This window comes from Chroicocephalus ridibundus, chromosome 1 (assembly GCF_963924245.1).
Source record: "Chroicocephalus ridibundus chromosome 1, bChrRid1.1, whole genome shotgun sequence".
NCBI classification, from domain to species: domain Eukaryota; kingdom Metazoa; phylum Chordata; class Aves; order Charadriiformes; family Laridae; genus Chroicocephalus; species Chroicocephalus ridibundus.
Window position 1 is genome coordinate 190,336,825 of NC_086284.1, and position 27,409 is coordinate 190,364,233.

At 34.2% G+C, this 27,409-nt stretch overlaps 2 protein-coding genes across 5 annotated transcripts in view; one reads left to right on the forward strand and one right to left on the reverse strand.

Annotated features, from left to right (window-relative positions):
* LRRN3 (leucine rich repeat neuronal 3) overlaps positions 1-17,222 on the forward strand; it is a 36,774-nt gene extending 19,552 nt beyond the window's left edge. The window contains exon 2 of the mRNA XM_063323173.1: positions 12,349-17,222. Within this exon, the coding sequence (XP_063179243.1) occupies positions 12,700-14,826 (2,127 nt within the window). The 5' untranslated portion in view covers positions 12,349-12,699 and the 3' untranslated portion in view covers positions 14,827-17,222. The remainder of the gene's footprint in view (positions 1-12,348) is intronic.
* Positions 1-27,409, reverse strand: part of IMMP2L (inner mitochondrial membrane peptidase subunit 2) — a 498,017-nt gene that overhangs the window by 257,490 nt on the left and 213,118 nt on the right. The gene's annotated exons all lie outside the window — the stretch shown is intronic.

A 27,409-nucleotide genomic window follows, 5' to 3' on the forward strand; every position in this document is an offset into this window, starting at 1 on the left:
GATTCTCCATAAAACATTGGACTAGTGAATATCGGTTTTCTGTGTCCATATGACTCTATAAACGACAAGGACATTAAAAGGGATTTAGACCTCCTGACTAAAGAGAACTCATCTCAATAATTCTTCAGTATTTTGTTGCAAGATAGGCTTTTATTAACTAACTTAAAATGTTTTGAATGTTTTAAAAGTTGACCCTTGAAGAATAATTATTTGTAGAAAAAAAAAAGCAACTAAACAGCAAGTTTATTTGTAACTTATCAATTATCATTCAATTCTAATGTTTAGCAGCAAAATGGGAAATATAATGAAACTGAAACCCAATTTTCAAGCCAAACATTTTTATGGCCTTTAGGGTATTTTCCTTGCTGCTTGTAATGGAAGTCTTGATAAATCCTAAAAGCCTGCTCCTGAAGGACTGTCAAACAAAGCTATTTCACCTCATAACTGCTGTAGGTTTCTACTCATTACTTCTATAGATTTCAAATGCTACTTCATCTTCCCTGCATGTGTCTCACATTATCACTCATGAACGACAGGAGACAAAAAGGAGCATTCTATCACTTTCAGGGAAATGTTTTCAGGACTTTTCAAGTTCTCAGCCATTTGGATGTGTTGCTTTGCATATTCACGTAATTCCAGAATAATCTCAACCATTAACCAACTAAAAGCTACTGGATGGCACTTCAGAATCAGAATTTCAGGAATACATCACGATCGTTCTCCACAACCAGTATTGGAAACTGAACCTGGTCAGGGTTTGAAAATATAACAGTTAGAATGCTCACGTTCTGCACTCCCTGTTCCACGTGATAAATGTTAAATCTGGATTTACTTTCAAAATTTGCATTTTACACATAGAATAGCATGATAAGGACAGTTTAAAGCATACTAACAGAAGCTTAACAACTGGTATGGATTTTGAACTTCAAATGCTTTCCATGCTTTGTTTTCTTTGTATTAAGAATGTTAAAGCAATTTAAGGTGACATTTCCACGCTCATTAACAGAGGACACAAAGTCATTTGCAAGGAGACAGACAGGTGGTTTATAACTTCCATCATTATAATATTGAACAAGGTGACAACTATTGCCTGAAGGACGGATAATTATACTACAAGAGAACTTAAACTACATATTCCTTTCCCATTTATAACAACTAGCAGAAAAAGCCACACACCAAAACCAAGTTATCCTCATTTACCTGTTTAAATTGTGGTGAAATAAATTAATCCCCAGTGCACATTTCTTGGTGTTGGTTTGTGTATTACATCAGCTAACTCTATCAAGTGAATTGGCTATTGATCTTCAAAAGTATCTGCACTACCTATTAAACACTACTGCAAGAAAGTAGGCCTACTTACATTTTTAGAGAATCACCTTGTCACCTGAATCTCCTTTTTGAGATGGTGGATCAAATGCTCTTGAGACACTGTCTGCTTGGTTTTAACACACCAGCTGAGGAAGGACCAGTTAAGAAGTAAAACAACTCTTCCATATGTCACAGAGTTGATATGTGTCCTCTGCTTTAAACTCTCCCAGGGTATATATGCACTTTTCTTCTCTGAACTACAGCAACATGTATAGCTTCAAATATTGCAAATTACATGGATGACTTCAAAGAAGCTCAGGCAACTTTGGTATTCCAACTGCTTTTTTTCCTTCCGGAGAACACTGGAAAATTCTAAAACACCAAGGGCAGTTTCTGAGGAGGTTACTGAAATATACATATCCCTCAGAAAAAAAAAAAAAAAAAGACATCATTCTACCCTTCTGATTCTACTTTCTTCTATTATTTCATGGGATGTACTCTAGACCTTATGATATGTATCCAGAAATCTCCTTATTTTCTTCAAATGCTTCATGAGCATTTACATAGGACACAAAGTGTTCTTCCATTATGTTTGCCCATTACATTTTGTCCAGACATACTCCTAGTTATTTTCCATAAATGCGAGTATATATTTTCCACTAATTCTAGGTAGTTTCCATACATACTCCTAGTTAACTGGGGAGAACAGTTTATTAATTCATTGAAGACAAGCAGCAGTATGAGGGAACAATTTCTGAGAATATTTTTACGACTGGAAGAACATTTTTCCAATTAAATCTTCATATGGCCCTTCTTAGTTGACATATTTTCTTACAATTATCATGCACATACATGGAGGTAAAATAGCTCCAGGTTTTTCAATATATATAACTATTCCTCATCTATCTATAAATGATATATCACTGTACTTAATATTTGTAAAAACAACTCAGCTATTTCTCTTCTGTTGTCAACAAATCTAAAATTGTTTTACAGAGGAAGTAGTATTCTTTTTCCCACTTTCTTTTCACAAAGATTTATTATAATTTTCCTCATCGTAATTTCTTCTGCCCTTATTCCAATTTATTTTACTGAACCTGAGTGACCAGAACCATATACAGTATTCCATGAGAGTCCTTACCTATAGTTGATAAATGAAACTAAAGAGTTTTGGCATTCTAGTGCCAGCGGTCCTTCTATGAGTAGAGCACGCATACCATGCCTTTCTCCTTACTTCTGATACTCCTCTGATGTCTTCCAAATTTGAAGAAGAAATTACTACTAGACCTTGAAAGCATAATTTGTCATTTCACACTATTGAAATGTCACACTATTGAAATATCTTTCTTAACTTATTCGAGTTGTTTTACTGCTGGAAAAGAGTACCATGCCATTGTCTGAAAGCAGAAAGGTGGAAGTCAGACTTAAAAATAAATGTCTTACAATAAAAAAGCAGATTGCTTCGACTTAACATTATCATTATTACAAAATTATGCCTAATCCATCTTTGGAAGGACAAACTGGAAGGACAATTTGAAACGGTTCATCTATCCCACTTCAACACCAGTGATGAACAAAACTGTTCTATCATTCCATAATCACCTCTATAGGATTTTTTCAGCATCTTAATTCAAACTTATCTTTTGTTCAGTTGGAAGAACCATTTTCCCATAGCAAGATGCATTTCACTGCACAAACACATCTGTGCATCTCTCACATTCTTATCATAATATGGGAGGTAGTGTTCCTACATGTCTTTACATATGCACCTACAGCAGATATCTATGCCTAGTCTTTGAATCATAAGTAGTATTCACAACAAAATGCAAGAGAAATTATGCTTGTCAAGGAAAATCTAGTGCAAGCTTTGAGTACAGTGATCACAATCTGGTTGATTGACTTGAATACTTGAACGGTAAATACTGGTCAAAATTCTCTGGGAGACCAGAATGTTAATTTTAGCACTGCTGTCAGATTTGGCATCCAAAATGCAGAAAGGTGATGTAAAAGCATGATAGATGCTGGAGAGCTATGAAAGAAATACAAAATCAAGATGCAGCTATATCATGTAAGTTTCATTATCAAAATAATCCTGTTCTATGACATGCTAATGTCATGCTAATCATCTAACATTAAGGGATTGAGTGAATTTTTCACTTTAGACAAAATACAAAAAAATTCTTTTAAAATAATAGGAAACACTAGAATGATTGTACATTGGGAAAAAACGGAGTGGGGAAGGTGGCTACGAATCTATACATGCTGGAGAGATAGAATGGTTTAATTAAATTTACAATTTTGAAAGGAAAGGAAAAACACTTGAAAGAGGATTCAGTTACTGTTCCAGGAACTATGTGATTATTTAGCTGTAGTGCCACACACAGTGGAAGGGATACTGTTCTTAGATGTAAGTATTGCTATTTATTTATCTTGTATTTATCCTCTTTCTTCTGGTCTTATTTTAAAAAGCAAGCCATAAAGAGAAAATAAGATCAGCTTTTTAAAGAATTCACTTCTGAGGAAATAAGAAATGAACCACGATAATCCTATAGTGTGGGTTACAGCTGATGAATGGGTCATAAAAACACAAAAAGCAATAATTTCAGGTCTGAAAATAACATTAGTTTTGCAATCATATAAAAAAACTTAATATGTAATGTTATTAACGAGATGCTCAGCTGAGCAAAAACTGTAATTAAAACTAAATACAAATCAAAATACCTCTGCAATCAGAAATGACAGTATCTCTATGAGCTGGTAATTTATGACTACGCATAAATCACTCTAACTGATATAAGACACAGCAGAAAACAGAACTTTTATTTCCTTATCTTTACAATAATATTCTGCTTTACTCATTGTCAGTTTTTGCATCCTGAAATCATTTTTTCATCAATCCATTTCTCTACACTGCTTCAAGCAAGATTTAAAAAAAAATATCCATTTCTGTTGAACAACATATTGTGAACCTGATTCCCCAGGTGGCTCAGAATGAAAGTAATCACCTAATATATTCACATTTATAAAGTTAAAGCAATTCAGCCTAACTTGGTAGGAAAATTCATGACACAGAAATATTATCCACTACCGGCATCTCAAAAAATAAATTATTTCTGGGTTTTAGCAAGGCATTTTTTTCCCTTCATAGATCTCAAACCACATTCCATGTAATAATTTATAAGTGTACATCAAGTTGTCATGGCTGCCACTGAATGGGGAGTACTGGCTGGGATTGTAGCAGGATGTTCTTGATATAACTGCATTCATTAAGCCCTTTTGTATCTTTAGGTTATTATAGTTGATAATCAATACAGTGCACACTGGAAATGATAATTTTTTAAATTATTATAAGGGCATTTACCTTGACATGACCATTTGCCAAAACAAATCACAAATATACCAAAAACTAAAAGGTGAATTCACTAAACATTAGGAGTCAGCCAGTAAAGACTGATGATTTAAACAAACTTAGGTTTTTCAAGCCTAGATCTTTGTTATTGAAAAATTATAGAATAGAAATTGTATCTCCTAAAATTATCATGTTTATTGTGGTATTATTTCAGTGACCTTTTTCCTGTGATAAATAAAAAAAGATAAATTAATACATTTCCAAGGAAAATATTATGTGCTAAGTACAGCCACTATATTTCTCTGTCTTTATTACAACTACCTGAACATGCTTATTTCTATGTTTTAGGCAGGTTTAATATTTCCATTTCAAAAGCCACAAAGAAAAAAAAATATCACAAAATGCAGATTTTGCCCATAGCTCTGCTGGATTTTGGCTAGGCCTCTTTACTAGTCAAATGTACTGTAGACCCCCAGAATCAGTATGGTAGCTTTCTAGAAAATGAAGCCAAAACTGGTCTCACTCGTCTTCAGTTCTGGCCATCTGCTTGAAGCATCTGGTAACTGGGTACATTCACCCACATCCAGAACGTGACTGCTCTCTTGCCAAGTATGTGCCTAGGTAACTGCCAATATGTGCTTCTCCACTACTAACATGACAACTGTCAAAAAGAAGTTGAACATGTACGAATAAATCTAAATTAAACTAACACATTACTTTCCCAAGTTACAGCAATATTTTTTTTAACATAATTGCTTGATAATGGCAACGGTAAGTCACTTACACAGTGAAACCTTTCTAAAGTTAAGAACTATAATACAGATACCAAAGGTCTAAGTACTTTGAAACTTTATTTTTAACATTTAATCCTTGCTGTTTTCTCTGAAAACTAGGAAAAAATACGTGTAGTTATTATTTAAGAAAAAATCAAAACAAGTAATACTCACAATCAGTTAAACTTCTAGATAAAAACATCAGAATTATACATTCAGTATGTGATTTAAGAAGACAAAATAAAACAAGAAATCTGTTCAGATTCTTTTCAAAGTTTCTTTTGCAATTAATCCAAGTATATTAGACTATTAGATGTAGTCTAACTGCCACGTATTAAAAATATTGCAAGAGGATTTGGAATGCCGTATTAGAAATTAGAACACAAATGACAGATTAGAACACAAATGGCAAAGAAATACATAATTTCCATTGAAATTCATCCTGCTGTCATTTAAATACAATTTTCCAACATCTCTGCTCACTCAAAAATAATACCTAAAAACTATTTTATGCACTTCACATTGGGAGAAGAAGTAAAACAATAAGGTAACTGCAATTACTGAAATGTTTAATTCCTTTACCAAATACCATCAACCAACCTTTTTGTCTTCTTTTGCTATGACATTTGTGAAAAGGTCAGATGTATTCAGTGGCTAGGGACTGTGCGATTAAAAGTTAAAAGCACATGAGAAAGAGATCTACAGACAGAAAATCTAAAATCAAAGTCTGGAAAAGTATTCCAGGATCTTGACAGTAAACTACTAGACTACAATGAGAGGAAAAGAACAAACCTGAGGATATTCAGAGATTGTCATAGTAACTTCTTTCTTTTTCTTGCCCTGTCTGAACTCAATTAGTGAAAGAGAAAGGGTAAATCTCATGTAAATCTAGCTGATCATAATGTTTTTTTGTATCTATCTTTATTTGTAAATTAAAGTAACCTCATAGCATCTGATGTCCATGGATATAAAGTATAAAAGTACAAAATTGTGTCATTCTTATCTTGTAATGGTCTAAGGAGTGAGGATTTGTCCTGTTTTACAGCCATATTAAACATTTTAAGCTTGTGGCTTTCCCTCAGGAAAATTTATTCCAAGTAAGGAAAAAAATGAAAAGGAGGTGTAACAAGTTCACAAAACAAATATAAACACATAAGCTGAAATAATTATTCCGACACTGCAAATTGATTCTTGTGTTTGTCATTTCCTCTACGTCTTGCACTTACTGCTATTCAGGGCCAGCCTGAAGTTCTAAAAATCAATCATTAGGAAAAAAGTAAAGTAGATTTCCAAAATTATTGAAGGTCCCAACAGGAAGCCCTAGTCAAAGTTTTCAAACACGTCCAGATATTTCAGATATTCACTTTTGAGGTTTTCAACCCAAGATTCTTAAAATCCAGTGGTCACCTGATATCATCAGCTACCCAAGTTGAACGCTTCAGGAATGAGATTGTCAGAAACACACTAATTTCCAAAAATCCTCATTCATGTTTTAATCTGAGTAGCTTTATACGGTAGCTATATGTAAGATTATAAAACAGTAAGAGCACATTATAGTGAACTGTTAATTTGTATTCATAAAGAGAAACAGGATTTTGTATAAAACTCTTTGCCCCAGAGTAGAATGAAAGCAAGACTACATATGCTAGCAGAAATTCTTTCCATTTTAACAAAGCCTATATAATTTCCAGCAACTGTATTGGACCAACTAGTAGACCTCACTTCTAGAAAAATTTTATTTCAAGACTGATTCTGTTATGGAAATCTATTAAATTATCTTTTTCTGCTTTAACCTAAATTTATACTCCTGCCTCAGTCACAAACTTCCCATACATATTTCAAGAAAAACATCCTAGTTACATTTTTATAGAGACAAAAACCCAAAGATTCCTGTGCCAGTTCTTGAAATAAGTCAAATAAATAAGTTGCTGCATCTTTTTATCAATCGTGCTGTAATAAAAAATTCCCCAATGAAACAATTTTTTTTTAATTTTTATGACACAACACACATGGAAGAATTTCCTTATAAAATTGTCAGAAACACTAAAAGTTCAAACTTAAGTCTGCATATTTCCATAACTAACACTTCAAAAAAAACCCAAAAACCCCTAAGTGCTGCAAGTACAATCAGGTGAGGTATGAAATGTCCCGTGCCCGATTTTTGGTTAGTGACATTTCCAGATTTCTGTCCCCAGAACTGCTCAAAGTGGTTATAATGACAAGAATTGAGAAGTGGCTCTTTCAGTTGATGTGTTTGAAAGGTAGCTTTGTATGAACAGCTGTGTTTTCAAAATGCTTGCCACCTCTAAATTGGTCCTTGTGAAGTGAACTGTTTGCCTTATTGCCAGCAGGGCACATTGCAGCGTAGCTGCTGCATTTTTAGTTTTTATCACTGTCTCTCTAACTGCTGAAGTGGAAAAGAAAGATTGCCAAAACCTGACGTGTTTCTTTTCCTTTCTGCCCACTCTGACTTGGTTCTTAGCTGTCTGTTGCTCCAGTGATGAGAAACGTTGCTCAGTTTATTCATTCACTGAATGTCTTTTCCAGCTCAAATAATGGTGATACCCTCTTGTAAACCAAGGCTCCAGCTGTCAATAGCAGTAAATGAAACAAACCTAATTAAGACATACCAATCATTGCCTACACAAGAGATAATTAGGCTGCAAAAAGTCGCAGGCATCAGGGTGCATTTTTCTGAAAGAAAGAGATAATACCTTAAAAGCAAGAGGCACACCATATTTAGTAAGATAGTAAGTATGGATTGCAATAGGGATAGACTTCCAGAAGTAATTAAATAATCTGTCCACAAAGGTTTAAACAGATTTAGGACAGAAGTTCTAGTACAGGAAAACAATCATAAAAATACTGAATATCCCTACTAATTAGCCATACTAACTTTTTAGATGCAAACTCTATTTAGACCTTTTAACTGCAGACATCAGGAAGCAAACCATGCCATTTTATCTGGATGAAGAAATATAGGTACAATCAGAGTGCACATAAAGATTTATAAATGCAGCTAGGTAAAGAATTACATCAAAAACTCCAAAAGTACGATGCACAGCTCCTGCTGCTGCTTGTTTGAAAACTCTTATCCCACAGCTCAGCTTACTGGTGATAATTTGCCTGCTGAGCTTCATCTCTACAAGCTTTTCTATTGTGCAACACAGTAGGTACAAATTTTAAGAATCACTTGCATCACATCAAAAATCTTGAGAGGTCACCAAAACCCACAAGCATAATAAAAATAGTATTTTTGCTTAACAAATAATGCTGACATAATTGCCTTATTTGAATTAATTTAATTTTTTTTTTAAGAAAATATCTACTTTTAGAAAATATCTTTTAGAAAATATCTCTGTGTATGTAAATCTCAGACACTTTAAATACTACTCAAAAGAACATACAAATAGCCTTCCGCTTCTTTTTGTCCTTATTAGTAACTTTAAAACTGGACATTTGAAACACAACTTTCACACAAAACTCCAGATGGTACAAAGGACTTAGCTTTAAAGCACTGGAACCCATTAATAAAAATTCTGAAAGTCACTGTTAGTAAGAGTATTTCAATTTAATCTTTATTTAGTATTATCAGTACATACTTACTATTACCAGTACATTAATGAAGAAAGGGAATCAATGCATTCCCAAAGTTGAAAGTATCATAAAGTTAAATGCTTATTTTCCAATACAAACATTTATCTCTGTGATGCTACATTCTTCAAGGAAATTGAACTTCAATTACAGTTTATAGTGTTGAGTGCAAGCTATAAATTTACATGAGGTTTATTTTGTTACAGTAAACTGCAGCTCACTTCTCAGTTCAAAATGGTTTACACACATCTCAAGGTTAGAAAATTAATTATATACACGCACACACACATAATCAATACAACCAGTTGGCATAAACAAAGTCATACTGCATAATTTGATTCTGGGTTTTCATGTCTTCAAGTGGGACCAGAAAACTTAACACCAGTAATCCATGTTTTCTTACCTTCTCTGTCAACATTGTGTATCAATATTATTATAAACAAAAAGACTAATAAAAATGTTTTGCCACTCAAATGATTCTATACCATTTTTGCTGTGCATTCCTCTACTTCACTTTTTTGTGTACTATGTCATATGATGTGCACTAGAGTCATATGATTTAGCTTTACGTTGTCCTGCAAAGAGCAGGAAGTTGGACTTGACAATCCTCATAGGTCCTTTCCAACTTGAAATATTCTATTCTATGATTCTATGATCTCATAAGCCACCATGGATGTCCATACTACTCCAGAAACATTCTTTTATTCCACACCTCAAATGATAGTTAATCTAAAATCATTTTCATGTAAAATAATACACAGCTTTGGCAATGTTTAAACCAAAAATCTTTCTGAAGTGAAACAACGATGACTGTGCAGGCTGAGAGAGCGTGTGAAAATTATTCTACAGTCTGTTATTCAAGGCACTCAGCCCCAGTGAATATTTTATACAAGGCAGAAGCACTTTAACTGAAGAAATAAGAAAGATTTATGCTAGAACACCATATGAGCTTGAGCTGGTGGCTTATTAGCTGAAACGTACACCAGAAAGAGAAAAGGCATCAGATTAAATCACAAAGAAGAATAATTTCAACCTGGATCTCTAACCTCTTTTTTGCTGCCTTTTGCAGAAAGCCCACTCTAATATATACTACATGAAAATGTCTGCTGGTACCCTTTTTTTGGCTTGAGAATCCCATAGAAGCTGAAGTATAATTTCAGGAGGAGTATAAACTCAAATCAAGGAGGATGTTGGCTCCATGTATGCAAAAATGTAGCAGTTTACGTGCTTTAACTGGTACAGCCTCTCAGGTACCTGGGACGCACATGAAAAGTCCGTCTTGCTCCACATCCTATATTTCACAGTGCCAAATAGGAAATGTCCAGGGAGGAGAAGAAAACCAGGTCAGCTATGTAGTTAATACTTCCCCAGAATACTTTCCCAGTACCTCCACCAAACAGAAGTCCCTGAGCATCATAGTGGGATGAAAATGCTGAGATTTGATAGCTGCAGTAGCAGTATGTTGAATCTCAATTAATTTACTATTCAGGTAAGATTTCCAATAACCTTTCAACTATTAGAAGCTTATATATTGTATTTGCCAGGCTTACAGATATATTTTTAATACACAATCCAAAAAAATTCCAGAAGTCAATGGGACATGCTTTAGAAAGTGCATCATGAACATGACTGAAAAAATTCCCCCCCATGGCCATCCTCTTTTCTCCCTTCATCTCATTTCCCAGAACAAAAGAACAGATTACATTTTTACTATTTCAGTCAGCATGCCTTTGCCTTTCAGTATAAACTGGGCCATTTGCATAAAAACATATTATTAATCCTCAAAACAGCAGAATGTTTTCTGTATGTTTATCTCACACATTGTCTGTTCGCTTTATTGATATACTTACATGTTAAAATAAAATATTAAATGTCTTTAAATGTACATAACAGAAACAGCAGCCTCAAAGACTTGTGGAATGTACTTGAAATTGGCCCAATGCTCATGTCATTCAACATGGTCCAGCACCTTTCCTCTGAGCTGATATGGAATACCTATGTGGTCAATATGCCCAGTCTTCCTGCGCCTGGAAAGGAAAGCTAAAAACCAAATCCTTGACGCTTGACTTTTGGAATTCTGTCTATCTATGCCAGAAATACCTCAAAAGTTATTTATCAATGTCAATGAAGCACTGCTCTTACCTTACAGTTTGTAAACAATGTCACTCTGAATTTTAACACTAGAGGCAAGGGGAGAAAGGGCACAAATCTGCATCATATGGCAGCCTTCTGAGACAAAGTCCATTTAAAGTTAGTGTAAAGTCTATATTGTGAAGCAAACGAAGCAATTAATGCGTACTACTTCATATACGAAAACACAGAAGCTTTTGAATTATATGGCTTGGAACACAACGTACAGTCACAGCAGTATTTTTTTTCCCCAGAAAAAGCAAGTACATACCAAAAATCTGGAGAGGACATATTTGATGCTTCAAGATGCTAAGGCTTCAGCCTTTACTATAATTTGGGACATGAAGACAATCTGCAACTTCAGAGCAAATTTCTGATAATGCAGAGCTACAGACCAAAGAAACAATTGCTAGTGTAGATTTTTTTTTCCTTCTTATCACTCTAAAGACACTTTTCTGTTATTATTATTCCTTGCAATTGAAGTTATTGAAGCCAAAATAAGCAAGCCAGTAATTAGCCTGAATTTGGCAAGACGACAAGCTATTTATTATGAGGTACATATTTCTTTCTAATTATCACTTTAAAGAAAAAAACAAATTTTTTTCCTAAACAGCGGCTATGAAAAGAATTAGAATATGATAAAAACTGTGGATTATCAATTTTGTATATTTCTGTATAAATATCTCACAGGCTTGCCTAAGAATGTCATCATTAGGAATGTGTATTAATCCAACAATTCCTTTTTCCTTTGATTACACATAAATTATGTTCTTTATAAACTTAATGTTCAAAAGTTAAATATTCATGCTCTGTAGGATTTTGCTCAGTGTTTACATTCTCAAAGCCAACAGAACTCAGCCTGCTTCTAGTGATAACTGAAAGAAAAAAGAAAATATTTTATAGGAGCATAAAATAGGTAGAAAAATCTCACTGATATATTTTGCTTTATACTTTGTGGATCTTCATCTTTCTGTAGAGCAATGCTCTACTGGATGTATGACAAGCTACAAGTCTAAAGATATATTACTATATTAACTTCATTTATGCTATCTGGATACCCCTACAATACTCTAGGCACCGCAGTCATTTTCTTTTCTTACTTGCAATAATTAACATTAGAGAGCAAAAGATGGCTAAATTAATTTATAACTTTATAGTTTCTTATACTAATTATTTCCTCTTCTTATATTTTAGGTCATCCTGTCATTCCTGCAAACACTAATCAATCATGGGATTTGAAGTTAATACTACTAAATAAATGAATTGCTTAATCTCCTATGACCACCTATACATACTTCATCTTCACAAAGCTTATCAATTTTATGTCATCAAGGACAGAGTGACCTTCATTTCCACAAAATGCCTCTTACTACTGGACAAGTTGATTACAAATTTATCACTTATCCTCAGGAAGAAAGTCCTTCGCGACCATCATCTGACAAATGCAAGTGTGTGTATTATCAATTGACCAGGTCGTGCTGAATTCCAAAACCATAATTGTGGAATACTAAAGGGTCTGCTACTTTTCTGAACATTTGAGCTAAGATGAAGGACATGCAACTCAAAATTAATTTTCTACTTGGCCTAGTTATCACTGCACTAGTACAAGCTGTAGAAAAAAAAGCAGACTGTCCAGAGTCGTGTATATGCGAGATCAGACCATGGTTCACTCCCAAGTCTGTGTATATGGAGGCTCCAACAGTGGATTGTAATGATTTAGGCCTTTTTAATTTTCCAGCCAGACTGCCTGCCGACACACAGGTTCTCCTTCTACAGACTAATAATATTGCAAAAATTGAACATTCAGTAGACTTCCCAGTGAATTTAACTGGTCTAGATTTATCTCAGAACAATTTATCCTCGGTGACCAGCATTAATCTTAGAAAGATACCACAGTTGCTTTCAGTGTACCTTGAAGAAAACAAACTTACTGAACTCCCTGAAGAATGTCTTTCTGGACTGCACAATTTACAAGAGCTTTATATTAATCATAACCTGCTTTCTGTGATTGCACCAGGAGCTTTCATAGGCCTCAATAATCTTCTCAGACTTCATCTCAATTCAAATGGTCTGCAAATGATTAACAGGAAGTGGTTTGAAGCTACTCCTAATCTTGAAATTCTCATGATTGGAGAAAACCCAATAATCAGAATCGAAGATATGAACTTTAAGCCTCTTATTAATCTGCGCAGCCTAGTTTTAGCAGGCATAAATCTCACTGAAATACCAGATAATGCTTTGGTTGGCCTTGACAATTTAGAAAGCATCTCCTTTTATGACAACAGATTTGTTAGAGTGCCGCACATTGCTCTTCAAAAGGCTACAAATCTTAAATTTCTGGATCTAAATAAGAATCCCATTAACAGAATACGACGAGGAGATTTCAGCAATATGCTGCACCTAAAAGAGTTAGGAATTAATAACATGCCTGAACTGATTTCTATAGATAGTCTTGCTGTTGATAATTTGCCAGATTTAAGAAAGATAGAAGCTACCAATAACCCCAGATTATCATACATTCATCCAAATGCATTCTACAGACTTCCCAAGCTGGAATCGCTCATGCTCAACAGCAATGCGCTGAGTGCCCTGTACCGCAGCACAATAGAATCTTTGCCTAACCTCAAAGAAGTTAGTATACACAGCAATCCCATTAGATGTGATTGTGTCATTCGCTGGATTAACATGAATAAAACAAACATTCGCTTCATGGAGCCAGAGTCCCTGTTTTGTGTAGACCCTCCTGAATTTCAAGGCCAGAATGTGAGACAGATACACTTCAGGGAAATGATGGAAATCTGTCTCCCCCTGATAGCTCCTGAAAGTTTTCCATCCACTCTGGATTTAAAAACTGGCAGCCATATTTCCTTACACTGCAGAGCAACAGCAGAACCAGAACCTGAAATCTACTGGATAACACCATCAGGACACAAACTTTTGCCTAATACTATTTCTAATAAATACTACATTCATTCCGAAGGAACATTAGACATACGTGATGTAACACAAAAAGAAAGTGGCTTATACACATGTATAGCGACGAATTTAGTCGGGGCAGATCTAAAGTCTATCATGATTAAAGTGGACGGCTCTTTCCCTCAGGACAGCAATGGATCTTTGAATATTAAAATAAAAGACATAAAATCTAATTCTGTTTTGGTTTCATGGAAAGCAAGTTCTAAAATTCTCAAGTCCAGTGTTAGATGGACAGCCTTTCTGAAAGCTGAAAACTCTCAAGCTGCACAGAGCGCTCGAATACCATCTGATATAAAGGTATATAATCTTACGCATCTAAATCCATCAACTGAATACAAAATTTGTATAGATATTCCCACTATCTACTCACAGAATAAGAAAAAATGTGTCAACGTAACCACAAAAGGACTGGACTCGGCAACGAAAGACTATGAAAAGAACAACATAATAGGATTCCTTGCCTGCCTTGGTGCTCTTTTGGGAATCATCTCTGTGATATATCTCTACAGCTCCATCTCACGAGAGATGAACTACGACGTTGGACACAGCTATCTAAAGAATTACGTGAAGAAACAATCCTTTTCACTCAATGAGCTTTATCCTCCTCTAATCAGTCTTTGGGACATGGGCAAAGAAAAAAGCACAGCAATGGAAGTAAAAGCAACTGTAATAGGTGTACCAACCAATATGTCATAAATATGTCAGTATATCGCTTAATTTCTGAAATAAAAGCACATGACTGCATTTGTGCTGAATAAAAAGGCAACAAGAAGAACTATTTCTTTTAGGAACCAGACACCTGGACTTTGCTGCTGCCGACAAATGGGAATATAGACTGACTCAGCATAAGAGAAGACTTTTAACTAACTGGCTTCTAAGGGTATTCTGCCAACCAAATACAATTAACTTCAATTTCTAGAACTTTCATGGGACTTTTAAGTCTGGAATACAGTGCAAGTAGCCAAGAACATTTTCTGTATTTTTTTTTAATTATTATATAAAAGTAGTGGAACTGAGCAATACCTCCTCCTGTGCTGTATTACACACACTAGCCACGAGTTTTTTGCAGTGAACAGATATACTAAGATTGACACATGGTGTAATGAAATGGACAAATTCTGTAGAGTAGACCCAGTGAGTATGTGAATTTTTTTTATGAGGAAAATACATTTTTGATTAAAATCAAAATAGTTTTTGGCTTGTGGGTTTTTTTGTTTGTTTGTTTGTTTGTTTGTTTTTTAAAAAAAGTCTGGGAGCTCTTGCCTGACAATAAACAAACTCATTCTAACATCTGATAAAATATGTCATTACATGTTCTCCTGTTAAAATGCCAATCTGAGCACACAGGATATTTTTGCTGGTTTTAGGCTGTATAACTGCAATAAAACACACAATAAACATTTTTATAAACTACTTACCCATAATAATAACAACCATATTTTTCACGCTGCTTGTTGTGGGAGGAAGAAGAGAGAAGGGTGGGAAGGAGTCATAAGGCTGATAGGAAATTGATTGTTAGCTACTGATAACAGCAAGTCTTGAGCTGCTTTAGTATTTTCCCAGAAGCCTGAAAACTGAATGCAATGTTTAGACTCAGATAATATAAATCCAATATTTTGTCTTCAGTCAAAAGGGTAATTCAGTTATTATTAATGTCCAAAGTCTAGGCTGGCCACACAGAGACCTCAGATAGCTTGAACAGTTTAAATGATATTAAGGCTTTCTTTCTGGACTTGCACACTTCTGTTCAACAATAACAACAACTGACTAGTTTATAAACCTCCTCAGCTTTCACAATGTAACAAGCAATAAATGACTGACAGAAACATTATTAGTAGAAATGAATTGAAACAAAATGAAAAGAGAACAATAAAAACCTGACTACTCATATTGAAGCTAAAGTTCTCATGGGAGTAGGACTGGGCCCATAAGTAGCAAATGTGCACAAGAAGCTGCTGATCAGAATGTTGATTACAAGCTAAACCAAATTTTGTTAGGATGGCAAAAGGGACTACTCCTAAGCCCAGTAAAGAAAAGACATTTGACCATTAAAATACACAATGAAAAGACGTGGTACCTCCTGACAAAGAAAGCAACAGCAAAATTTTTGTTATTTTGGTTCACATATAAGAAAACAAACAGGAAGAATGAAGAAAAAAAACTGGTTATTTCTGAATATTGTGCTTAAGGAATATTCATAGAATGCATAGGTAGCTTGAATTACAAAGCAAAATAGGAGTAATAAACATTTCTTGTAAGTCTTTAGTAGACTTTAACATTTTTTAAACTCTGTAATAATATCCACATTATCTTTCCAGACTTGGTTGAAGTAAACATTTCTGCTGAATCGCTGACAGAATTTTTGTAGGTAGAAGAAGAGTTACTTCTGTATTTAGACATTAACAGAAGAGTTACTTCTTGTACTCAGACATAAACTTTTTTCACTTATTTATAGTTTGCTGCATACTTTCAAAATGTTATTGGTCTATAAACACTTACAACATGGAAAAACAATTTAATTTTACCTAGTAGTAATAAATAATTTGCTTCCATGTTAAAGATGTAATTTTTCTAGTTAAATCCCAGGATTTTTAAATTATGTAGAGATGATTGTCGAAGTTGTTGAAGGCAGAAAGAAGAACCTAATACTCATTTCAAACTACCAAAACTTAGAATATTCATAGAGTCTATATGTTTCACTGAAGAAGGAAGTTTACAAACCTGAGGAATGGCCATCGCACGTAAAGGCACAGTGAAGCGGAGCAGAGAAATGCTGCGATGGCATGACAGGTTTCAGCACCACGGACAGCGCTTCCGGAGCGGAGCTGCTCCGCGAGAAACGGGGTGGCTCAAATGGGACCCGTCACCAAGCAGATATTGGACTTGTCAGCAAGAACTTCAAGGTATATCATGTATGTCCACCTTTGGAATCAAGCTACATTTCGAACTTACAACTCTTAGAGCTTAGAAATGAGAATCTAATTTATTTTTTTTTTCCAGGCAAAAACATCTCCACACAACGTTATAAAACAGCACACAAATAAAAGTCTAATGGGGAGCACTGATAAGAAGACATTTTCCCTTCAGAGAATAAGTACAGGCTTTATTTACTTTATTTAAATATATCAGTAAAAGTTTTTGTTGATAAATTTTTATACATTTTTATACAGAAGAATTTTCACACTAAGCTTTTGAGAGCTGAAATGTAACTAGATATATCTCAGAAATATTTGAATTGTTCTATACTTTATACTGATATCAGATGAAAATATACCTTACATTTTAAGACTAAATTGATTATCCTGTTGCTGATTGTTAATATGTAAATTACTTCCTTTATATTCCAAAAAAGATAAATATAATTGCATTTTCTTAAAGTAGCTTTGTAATCCTCCTCTCACACAACCTTGATTAAGCCATTTTACAACTTTATATCTTCCTTTCTCTGAAAGTATCTCTGAAAGAATATGCTGAGCTTTTCTTTTCAGCATGTCAACAAGATGCATCTTCTGTAACTAACCAACATTGAGTAATACTCTTTATTTGTGCAAATATGTCTTCACTGCTTTCACTCAAAAGGGAAACTTCAAGAAATACCAGGAAAATTTCCATAAGAATAGGGTCAACAGCATCTCTACAATGAGTTATGAGATCACAGAATTTTTAATGACTCATAGAATAAAACATTTGTGATTTTGTAGGGGTGCTTAACTGATGGAGTACAAAGAAGGAATATAACGGCAATAATGAGAACAGGGATATCCCTTCAAAGAGTTCTCACTCTTACCAAAGGATCTGCAGAAAGAAATGCTTGTAGATTTAGATTAAAACCTTAAAAAGAAATACTAGAACATTCAAGTTAATATCAACATCCATTTACTCATGAACTTACGTGTCAACAGCATTACAATTCTTCAGGATTCTACTGAGGCTTTAAATACCTTTACATTGAAATTTTACGTGTTTCTAACAGAAACGTAAGTTTAGTGATATTTTTTGATCAAATTCTATTTACTGTAAGAACATGTTAAAGGCAAAAAGCATGTTGGAGGTGAGGCCTTTTAAACCCACTTAAATTATATTTCAACATGTATATTGATTGACGAATGGTTGTTTTATCCTTTTATTTTATACACTTTTGTGTGTTTATGTACTTATGTTCTACTAGCAACATGTTAGCCTGTCTGCAGACCTTTATTTCATTATATCTATTGCATTATTTTATCTAATATACAAAGGTAGCATCTTGTACAACACATGGCAATGCTTTCAATGGCAATACTGTGAACCACCTACTATCCATATAAACATAACATCTTTTATATGTACACAGAAACATCTCCATGATATTAGCCTACCAATTTCTAAAAAGATTCATTATTTCTCCATGGCCAAAGACATTCTTCATGTTAAAATCCCCACAGAATCTACAGGTGAGCAGTGGGATTCTTGTGTACCTGTGTGTAAAAATGGATAGCTGTTCCTTCCACAGATATATTACCCTATAAACCTGAGAGTCCTTAGGAAGTAATAAATCCACCTTTTAGCTTTAATAGCTTAGTGTGTTTAACTTATAGAACTTCATGGACATATGCCAAAAAAAATCTAACAACAATTTTTTCAGCAAAGTAGAATCTCTTAAAAAAGTATATTAAGAACCTCCTAATAGTGGCACAGTATACTTTTTAATAGTCTTTTCATTTACAGGAAGGTTGTTTTTTCCACATGAGGCATAGGGCTAAAATTTGTCTGTCTTTTATTAATTGGGATGTTTACTCTCTTTAATGGAGGTGGGAACTGACAACAAGCTGTATTTAATTTCCTCAGAAACAGAGAAAAGCATTGCCACACACCGGTGTTTCCATTTATTTAATAGTTTTCTCTCAGGAATCCAATGCATTAAAAGCAGTATTTACTGATTATTCAAACCAGAAAACAGTAGCTCAGAAACAGATTAACTTTATCTTGGCATTTGACAGCAAACCTTATTCTGAAAGATGATACTAATGAAAGACTGTTTGAAGTGTCTGGCTAGGCAATACCCAAATCTTAAGCCTGAAAAGACTTTTAAATTCAATTTTTTAATTCAGTTACCTTACTTCACTCTATCAGCTACTAGACTGAAAAATAGTGTTCTATTCATAAAAACATCAAGCCTTTACTTCTTAGTAAAACATTTACAAAAATAAATTCCAATATTCCATCAGCTAACACAGACGAATGCTAGCTTACATATGTACATTTAAGTTTCTGTTTTAGCTACAATGATGTGAAATCATAAGTCCAAATAGTAGCTAAAAAACTTCCATAAAAGATCACAGAATAACTATTGATTTACATCTTAAAAGGAAATTTCCAAAATTCACTAATAAAATTCATTCTGCTTGTGTAACCTGAAGCAGTGACCTCAAGATAACTTAAAGAAGAAATGGAGATTCTTTCCTCAATCTTGTGCTGGCCGTTAATAGAAGAGACACAATGATCAACAATAAACTTAAAAAATATTCTTCTTTATCTGAAACCAGAAGAGATATTTCCAAAAAAGGTGCCTACATAGTCTAGAAAATAAGTTCACATAATAGACAGTACCAGAAGAATTGAGGGTTTAGAGAGAAAAAATTGAAAAGTATCACTCTGTCAGACTTAAGAAAACAATTCTTATTAATGAACCGAATGGAGTAAAACCAGAGTGGAAGGGTGGCACTGACAAGACAAGAAACTTGACATAGCAGAAAGTGTAAAGTATAAAACGTCCAGTATGGAAAATACAGAAGACATTTTGAAAGATATAGTTAAATGGAATAGAGAAGACAGCCATTGAACACAAACCACTAGAGACAAACCAAGACTAACAATTCACCTCATGCTAAAGATGAGAAAATGTATTTGGAAATTGATTAACAGTTGCATGCAGGTTTTGTAGAGATAAAACCCAAGATGGCTAGAAACATACCCAGAGTAAAAAATTACTGGTATTGCCTACTGAAGATCATGGGACTTCATCACAACATAGCTTACAGAAAGACATCCTGAATAAAATTTCTGGGGAAGCAACAGATACAAGTGATCTTTTTAGAACACCTTTGGGTCCCATGAACATCAGCAGAAAGATGCTGGAATAAGCTGCTAGGTAGGGGGAAAAAAATGCATCCTTCTGGAATATTGGGTGACCAATTGTTTTGGTAGGTTGGTTGGTTGATGTACCAAGTGTGTAATTTGAATAGCTTCCCATTTAATACCATTGGAAACAATTGGAACCATTCTCAGGAAAAGCCTAAATAGATACGTAGGGAAAATGCTAAGGATTATCAGAACAAGAGAAAGATTACCTAAATATTCAGTAAACATAAAATCAAGACACTGAGAAGAAAAATTAATCTAGATGCCAAAGTTCCAACCAAACTTCATTTACCCGTATGACAACTCTAGAAGTTGGATATTAAATAACATAATTGCAATTACTCATTTATATGGATGAATTCAATTTGAGTTATTACTGAAACTTGGCAAGATTTGCATGATTGGAATGTTAAAATACATAACCACAATCCGCCTAGTGAGAATGGTGCTTTGAAACTGAGAACTGAGCTATTCCCTTCAGGTCCAATAAAAATTCTGAAGGAGTTGAGTCCTCTTCAATGTTTATATTATGGGACGGTGTGAAAATAATATAATGTGTCAGACTAAATTCTGTCCATGATTAGCTGCACTTCAGTATTCTCAGACAAAATGTACAAGCATCATTTGTAAATAGTGTAAGCATCCAGTGGAACTAGTAATGAAAAATGACAACTGACCCTATGGTATGTGACTGACTATGGTTGTGTTATTGTTCTGATTACATTAAGTAGTGTTTCATTTCTATAGCCAGGGTTTTCAAAAAGAGATATAAGGTTAAGCCAATTGGAAAACATATTTAAAAGACTTGTTATTTTGAACACTCAAGAAAAACGTTAAATAAAAGGAGTGTTCATCTACCTTCTTGAATACAGTATTCTCAGAGAGATACAGAGCTGCAGTTACATTGAAGTGCCTTCCCATTTTCAATTTTAAAAACGGAAGTAGACTGATCTTCAAAGAAGTCAACTTTAAAAGAAAGACTGCAAATGATCATAAATGTGGACTATTCTTTTCAAATAACAGAAAAATCACTTCTGTCTTTGGCTGCGTAAGAAATTTTGATCCATCAGAGCTACCAAACATGAATGAAACAAAAACTGTGACTGTGTAATTTCTATTTCTAGGAATTACAACTACAAATATAATTTTTACTTTTAATTAATGCCAGGAAAAGAACATCAACAAGAACATTTTTCACTTCAAAAACAAAAGTATACTCACCTACGAAAAGTCTATACAATTTACATACAGTTATATTATTTATTATTTGCCTAACCACTTAAATAACCTGTGCACTGTGATGATTAATGACATAAACAAAGCTATAACAAGACACAAACATCCAATTTCATTTTGAAAGCTTTTCGGTGCATCCCTCATGACTCTCAATTGTTGCTCCGAAGGACATATATCCTATCTCTCATAGGTCTTGTCAACCCTCTATGTATATCTCTGGTACCCCAGGGCATCAAAAAAGAACTCTAGATGCTTAAGTTTAGGAACATAGCTATGAAAGAACAACAACATACAAAAAGAAATTCCATTATATTACAAAGAAAATTAGCTATCTGATGGGAACTGATTTTTCTCTAAAATGTTATTTTACAGTTAATGAAGCTCATTCCTATTTAGAAAAAACAGAGCAGGGGGAGGGAGAGAACGTTCCAGTGTTTTTGGAAAATTAAAATCGTTTATATGATTTCTTTAGACATTTGGGAAGAAAACTTTCTGCTTTCATTTGCTAAATTACTGTGATAGAAAAAATACAAGTATTTACACAACATGAATTAATAAAAAACCTGAAATGAAATGCGGATATGAAATGTTGACATTCTTACAGAACATTTGACATTCATTGAACTAACAATTTCAGATTTTAAGAAGTTCCATTGGAAAATGTTTAATTCTTTCTAAAGCTCATCCCACAAAGACATTCAAGACTATAAATCAACAGTCTTCAAAGCAACTGAATCTTTTATTAAGTCATTTCTCCCTTCAGACAAAGCTGAAAACTACAAACGAAATTCCTCTGGCAGCTAAAAAATGCTTTTTACAAATCTCTCTCACTTGCCCTTTTTTTTTTTTGTCTCTCAGCTTCAATTATTTTTAGTCTTTTTTTCCCAAAGTCCTTTTCTGTGCCTTGATGCAAATGCTCTGTTCCTCTCCTTTCCGTGATTCCTGTGGGTCCTTTGCTTACTTCCTGCTACTATTGTTGCCAGACCGTCACATCATTTCCAACACTGTCAGCAAGGACAGATGTTGTCTGCCTTAATAAAAAAATTATCAAGCAAACATCATATTTGGAGGCAAAATATTTGAATAGCAAAATATAAATATTAAAGAAAGACCTGGAATTGTTAAAGAAAACGCTGGTGTAAAACTAGTCAGCTAATGAGATGAAGTATCTTTCAAAGAAGCAAAGCATAAAAATGTAATGACATTCAGATGAAAATAATAACAGTAATATGGGAGTAAGATAAAGCTGAAAGGGCAGGCAATTTGGGCAGATGGCCTATTCCTGATCCTAAAATAGCTGATGTTCTTTTTAACATTACATTTCAGAAGAGTGGAAAACAACTCCATCTGCCTTACACTTACATAGCTATTGTTTGTTATGCGTGTTGATGACAATTTCATGCTGTACTCCAAATGGCCATAATGCTTTCGGGAATCACAAAGCTACATGCTGTATGTATTCAGGTGTGGAGAGCAATATAGAATAAACAGCCACATGAACAAGACAATAAATATCATAATAATTGTAGCTTATTGATCCAAGACCATTTACATTCATATTTCTACAAAATATACCCCCTAATATGGAAAGTCAGGATTTCCCTCACAAATTGAATACACTGGTTCTCTCCCACCCATTCAAAGTATACCGTCATGTAATACCTCATTCACAGAACCATATTTCCTTTAGTAGGAATTCTCTATTAAAATAAAGAAAGCAAGGTAAGGAAAGTGTAAGGAAAGTTACCGAAATAACTTCTTAGAGAATGTAACACCCATGGTAAACAATCATATTCTTCTTTCCAAGAATTATCCGTTAAAGAGACTACTAAGATCTAAAGATTATTGAGTTCTAAACAGTACTCTGAATACAGGACTGTTCTCACTATGTGTCCTGGCCAGAGCTCAAGTGAAAGCAGAAGTGCTGAGGACAGCCGTACGTAGAGCAGATAGTCTTCCACGGCTCAGTGCTAAATTAAGAGTCAAGGAAGGCTATAGCTACTGTCCTAGATACTGCTTTCTGCTTCAAAATGTCCACACATGAGACAAAACTACTTTCCAAGCCATCATCATGAAATATACAGGTTGATTCCTTTTGACAATCCAACTCAACTTTATTCTTTATCCCCATATGTCATGCAGATTTACACTCTTTCCCAGGACCAATGGAAGGACAGGATCCCTCTATGACATTTGGTGTCATATATCACCCTGAGACTGCCTGTCAATACTTGCACAGTGTGGATTTGATCAGACAACATTGTTGCTAGCCAGACAGACAGCTCTCAGGTTCACACAGATAAGGAAGTAAACAGGAAGAGTCCCATGTTAATAACGAGGTATTCACAGGTGATCCCTTCAATGCAGACTATTACGGCAGATGAAAAAGAAAACTTAGAAAGAATAATAAATGGACTCCTACGGAAGCATGTACTTGTTTCACTCTCCAGCACTTAAGATGACCTGAGAGCTAGGTACCAGAACAAGGGCCAATACGGCAATAAGAGTCACTTCTATCAATAGAAGAAAGAAGACAAGGAAGAAACTAAGATGCCAAAATAAACCTGTTTATGTTCTTTTTTAAGGACTAAACTCACTAAATATGGTTTCTAGTGACATCACAACAGTGAAAGAATTAATTTGTTCATCTTTTTAAGCCAAGCAATTACACCATCTGGATCACTAGACTTTGAAGGATAGATAAATAAATGGGAATATTATCTCTGTAAGACAAAAAAGAGTGAGGCATGCCCGAACTGAGGTGTGCAACAGCATGGACAACACAAAATCAAGTAGAAAATGAATTCTGCTTTTCAAGCTAACTGAATAATTAGGAAACACAAAAAAAATCTCAAAGCTTTCCTGATAGTTAATTATCCGTGCTTCAGAACCTCAACAGAGAAGGAGGAACATGCTCCCTTTAAAAGTAGAATAAACATTGGCTTTTCACTGGTCAAAGACAGACACACCTCAAAGAGAAATATCTATTAATATTTTTGAAAAAGCAGTGATGATACTCTTCATTTCGTTTAAATAAATTTCTTCCAGTTCAGACCTAGATTTTATAATGAAAGCATTTTAAGAGTCATAAACTACAAAGGTTTACAGTTTTGTCGTTTAGCATGTGAGCACAAGTCAGATTCCTTGAGATGGCTGTTGGGAATAACATTTGAGGGCAGAATCTTGTCAGAAATTCTTAATTTTTTTTTGTATGAAATTGTGCTGTGTGCTGTTAACATTTATAATGTCTTTTGGTTTCTGTCTCTAGCATGAATTTCAGCTAAACTTAAAAACATACATCTGAATACTTTATAGCACCAAAGAAACTGGGTTACTGTCTGAAGGCTACTAAAGACAGCTAAAAGACAATGCTTTGACATAATGGTGGAATGATTTTATAGGACACAGAACCATATGATGAAAAGCATCTATTCCTATGTATTCTAATATTTAAATAGAAGATAAAAGGGCTACCGAGTTAGAATTATCACTTTTAAATGAAGTGCAGAGTGTCCAATAATTATGCAAAATAAAAACCATTTAGTCTCACTATAGTAAAGCAATGACCATCATTAAACTACAGGTAATCAGCTATGGCTTTCTTTACATATCAGGTAATAAAAGGATTAAATTAAATCAAACTGTTACTATCAATTATACTTGCTTAGATTAATTTAATCTTACCTTAACATTTGCTATAAAATGGGATAGGTAAATATATGCTACTTAGCTTTTTAAAAAATGCATTTTTGTCTAGTTAGTCAGACTATTGTGTAAACGGAAATACAATGATAGCTTCTGAGAAAAATTAAGTTATATCCATTTTATATTACTTTGACTCAACATGCAAAATGTGGTCATACGCATTTTACCAACTCATTACTGGTTTTGTGCCTTACAAAAAAACTACAGTGTTCACCAATCATAAGTGTTGAAGTCTTACATAATTTATTTCATAAATGCTCTGCAGGTATTTATGAGAAGTACCTGCCCATTTTTAGCAAACTAAGTGCTATATTGAATATTCATGTGCCACACAATGTATTCCAAAATAGGAAACAATACTTTCTCCTAAAATACCTGCTTGCACAAGTTCGCCTGTCTATACCTAATTTATACAACATATGCACACCACTCTCTCTATTTTATTTCTTCTACAGCCACCTAATAGGATTTTAGTACTCAAACTAGGATGAACTGTATCCCCATGACTTCCAGACTCTTAGTTTGACAAGAATAGCACTATCCACTGTCACAACACTTATAAATGTATATTTGCATTATCGAGTCCAAATCATACTGCTGCCTTTCAGGCTGGTAGAGTCCAATTCAAAATTACTTCCTTTTCTTCCTTTCAGGAACTTTAACCTCTCTCTCGCCCTTCACATTTCTTCCATTTACTTAGCATTAATCTACTGTTTGCTCTTCCACAAAATCACACCAGCGTGGGCATGCAGCCCTCCTTTTAACTACTTTCTACTTCATTAATGCTTCATTTTTTCCCAGTCTCCTATGAACTGCATTTCCATAGCATCCTCTAGGCTATTTGTTATCTTTTTATAATTTTCTATTACATGAAAAAAAGAGCAGAAAGAAGTTGAATTGTTCTGTGGATTTGAATGCAAATGTCAAGTGTAGACAGAGCAAAATTGCAACCTTGAAAACTCTGCGGTTTGTTCCTCTACCCATTACAGCAGTCAACTCTTCTTAAACAATATTATGTTAACTAAAGCTCACTTTCTCTCCCTCAGTCTTAGAAAAGCTGATTAAAATAGAGGGTTACCAGTACATCTAGAGTAATTTTGAGTTATTTCCAGCTTGTGTAATGACTGGATTATTAGAAAGAGAAAACAGAAAGAGAATGATCTCATTATTCAATCCAGGCTTTCAAAAGCATATTGCAATTTATAAGCATACACCAATAAACATATTACACCAAAGCACATACACCAAAAAGAAAAGCCTCCAGCTGCACTGAACATCAGTTAACTAAATAGTTTCAAATAAAAGAGACAAAAAACATATTGTCAAAGTGGTGGTGTTTTTTCTCTACCACATCAAGACGTAGGTAAGTGCCCAGCAGTACTTCCTCATGCAGCACAAGCATTTAGGTGCATAACTTCCACTGAATTTAACAGGTACTACACTCTGACCTGTTTGAGTATTTTGGACATTACTAAGCACGTCCCCGAACCATGAAAAGCCTGGCCCCATGAACCCAACTATCTGACTCATGGCCCTCAAAACTTTTCATATGCATGGCTCTAGTAGAGACAGTATAAAAGCAATGTACATCATTCATTTAATTGAAAACATTACATATATATTTAATTAAGACAAAATGGGAAAAAAACAGTATTATTTATTTAAAATGCTTAGAATAGAATACTTTGTGGAGAGCATCTGTTTCAGGATTAAATAATTCAATATCCATCAAAGAAATACTGGATAGTCTAGAATTTTAAGTACCAGAAAAGGAATGTTCTGTATGTTCAGATATTATCTAATTGCAAACAAAAGTAATATGCCATACGATATATTCTAGATGACTTTAAGAAACAACAAATAATATAGGTTTCCCTCAGATTATTACTGCTCCTGACCTAAAAAGTTTCTAAGATCCTGCTCCTGCTATTCATCTCTAACTATCAATAATCCTCCTACAGGATTTCTTAGGCTTCAGCTTATCTTCCTCCTCCTTTTTTCTCCTTCATTTGAAAATTTCTTTTTGCTTCAATTATCTTATATGTGAAAGTTCCCCGTCTTTCTATGTCATGCAACATCATTCTCCCACTATCAGCATCTCTTCTTTTGTTTAACATTCTGGCACAGAACTCTCCTTTTCTCTTCCCAAAATTAATATTCCATCACACTGGATGTGTATAAAATAATCTAAATTCTTCTTGCTAGAACCCTTACATTA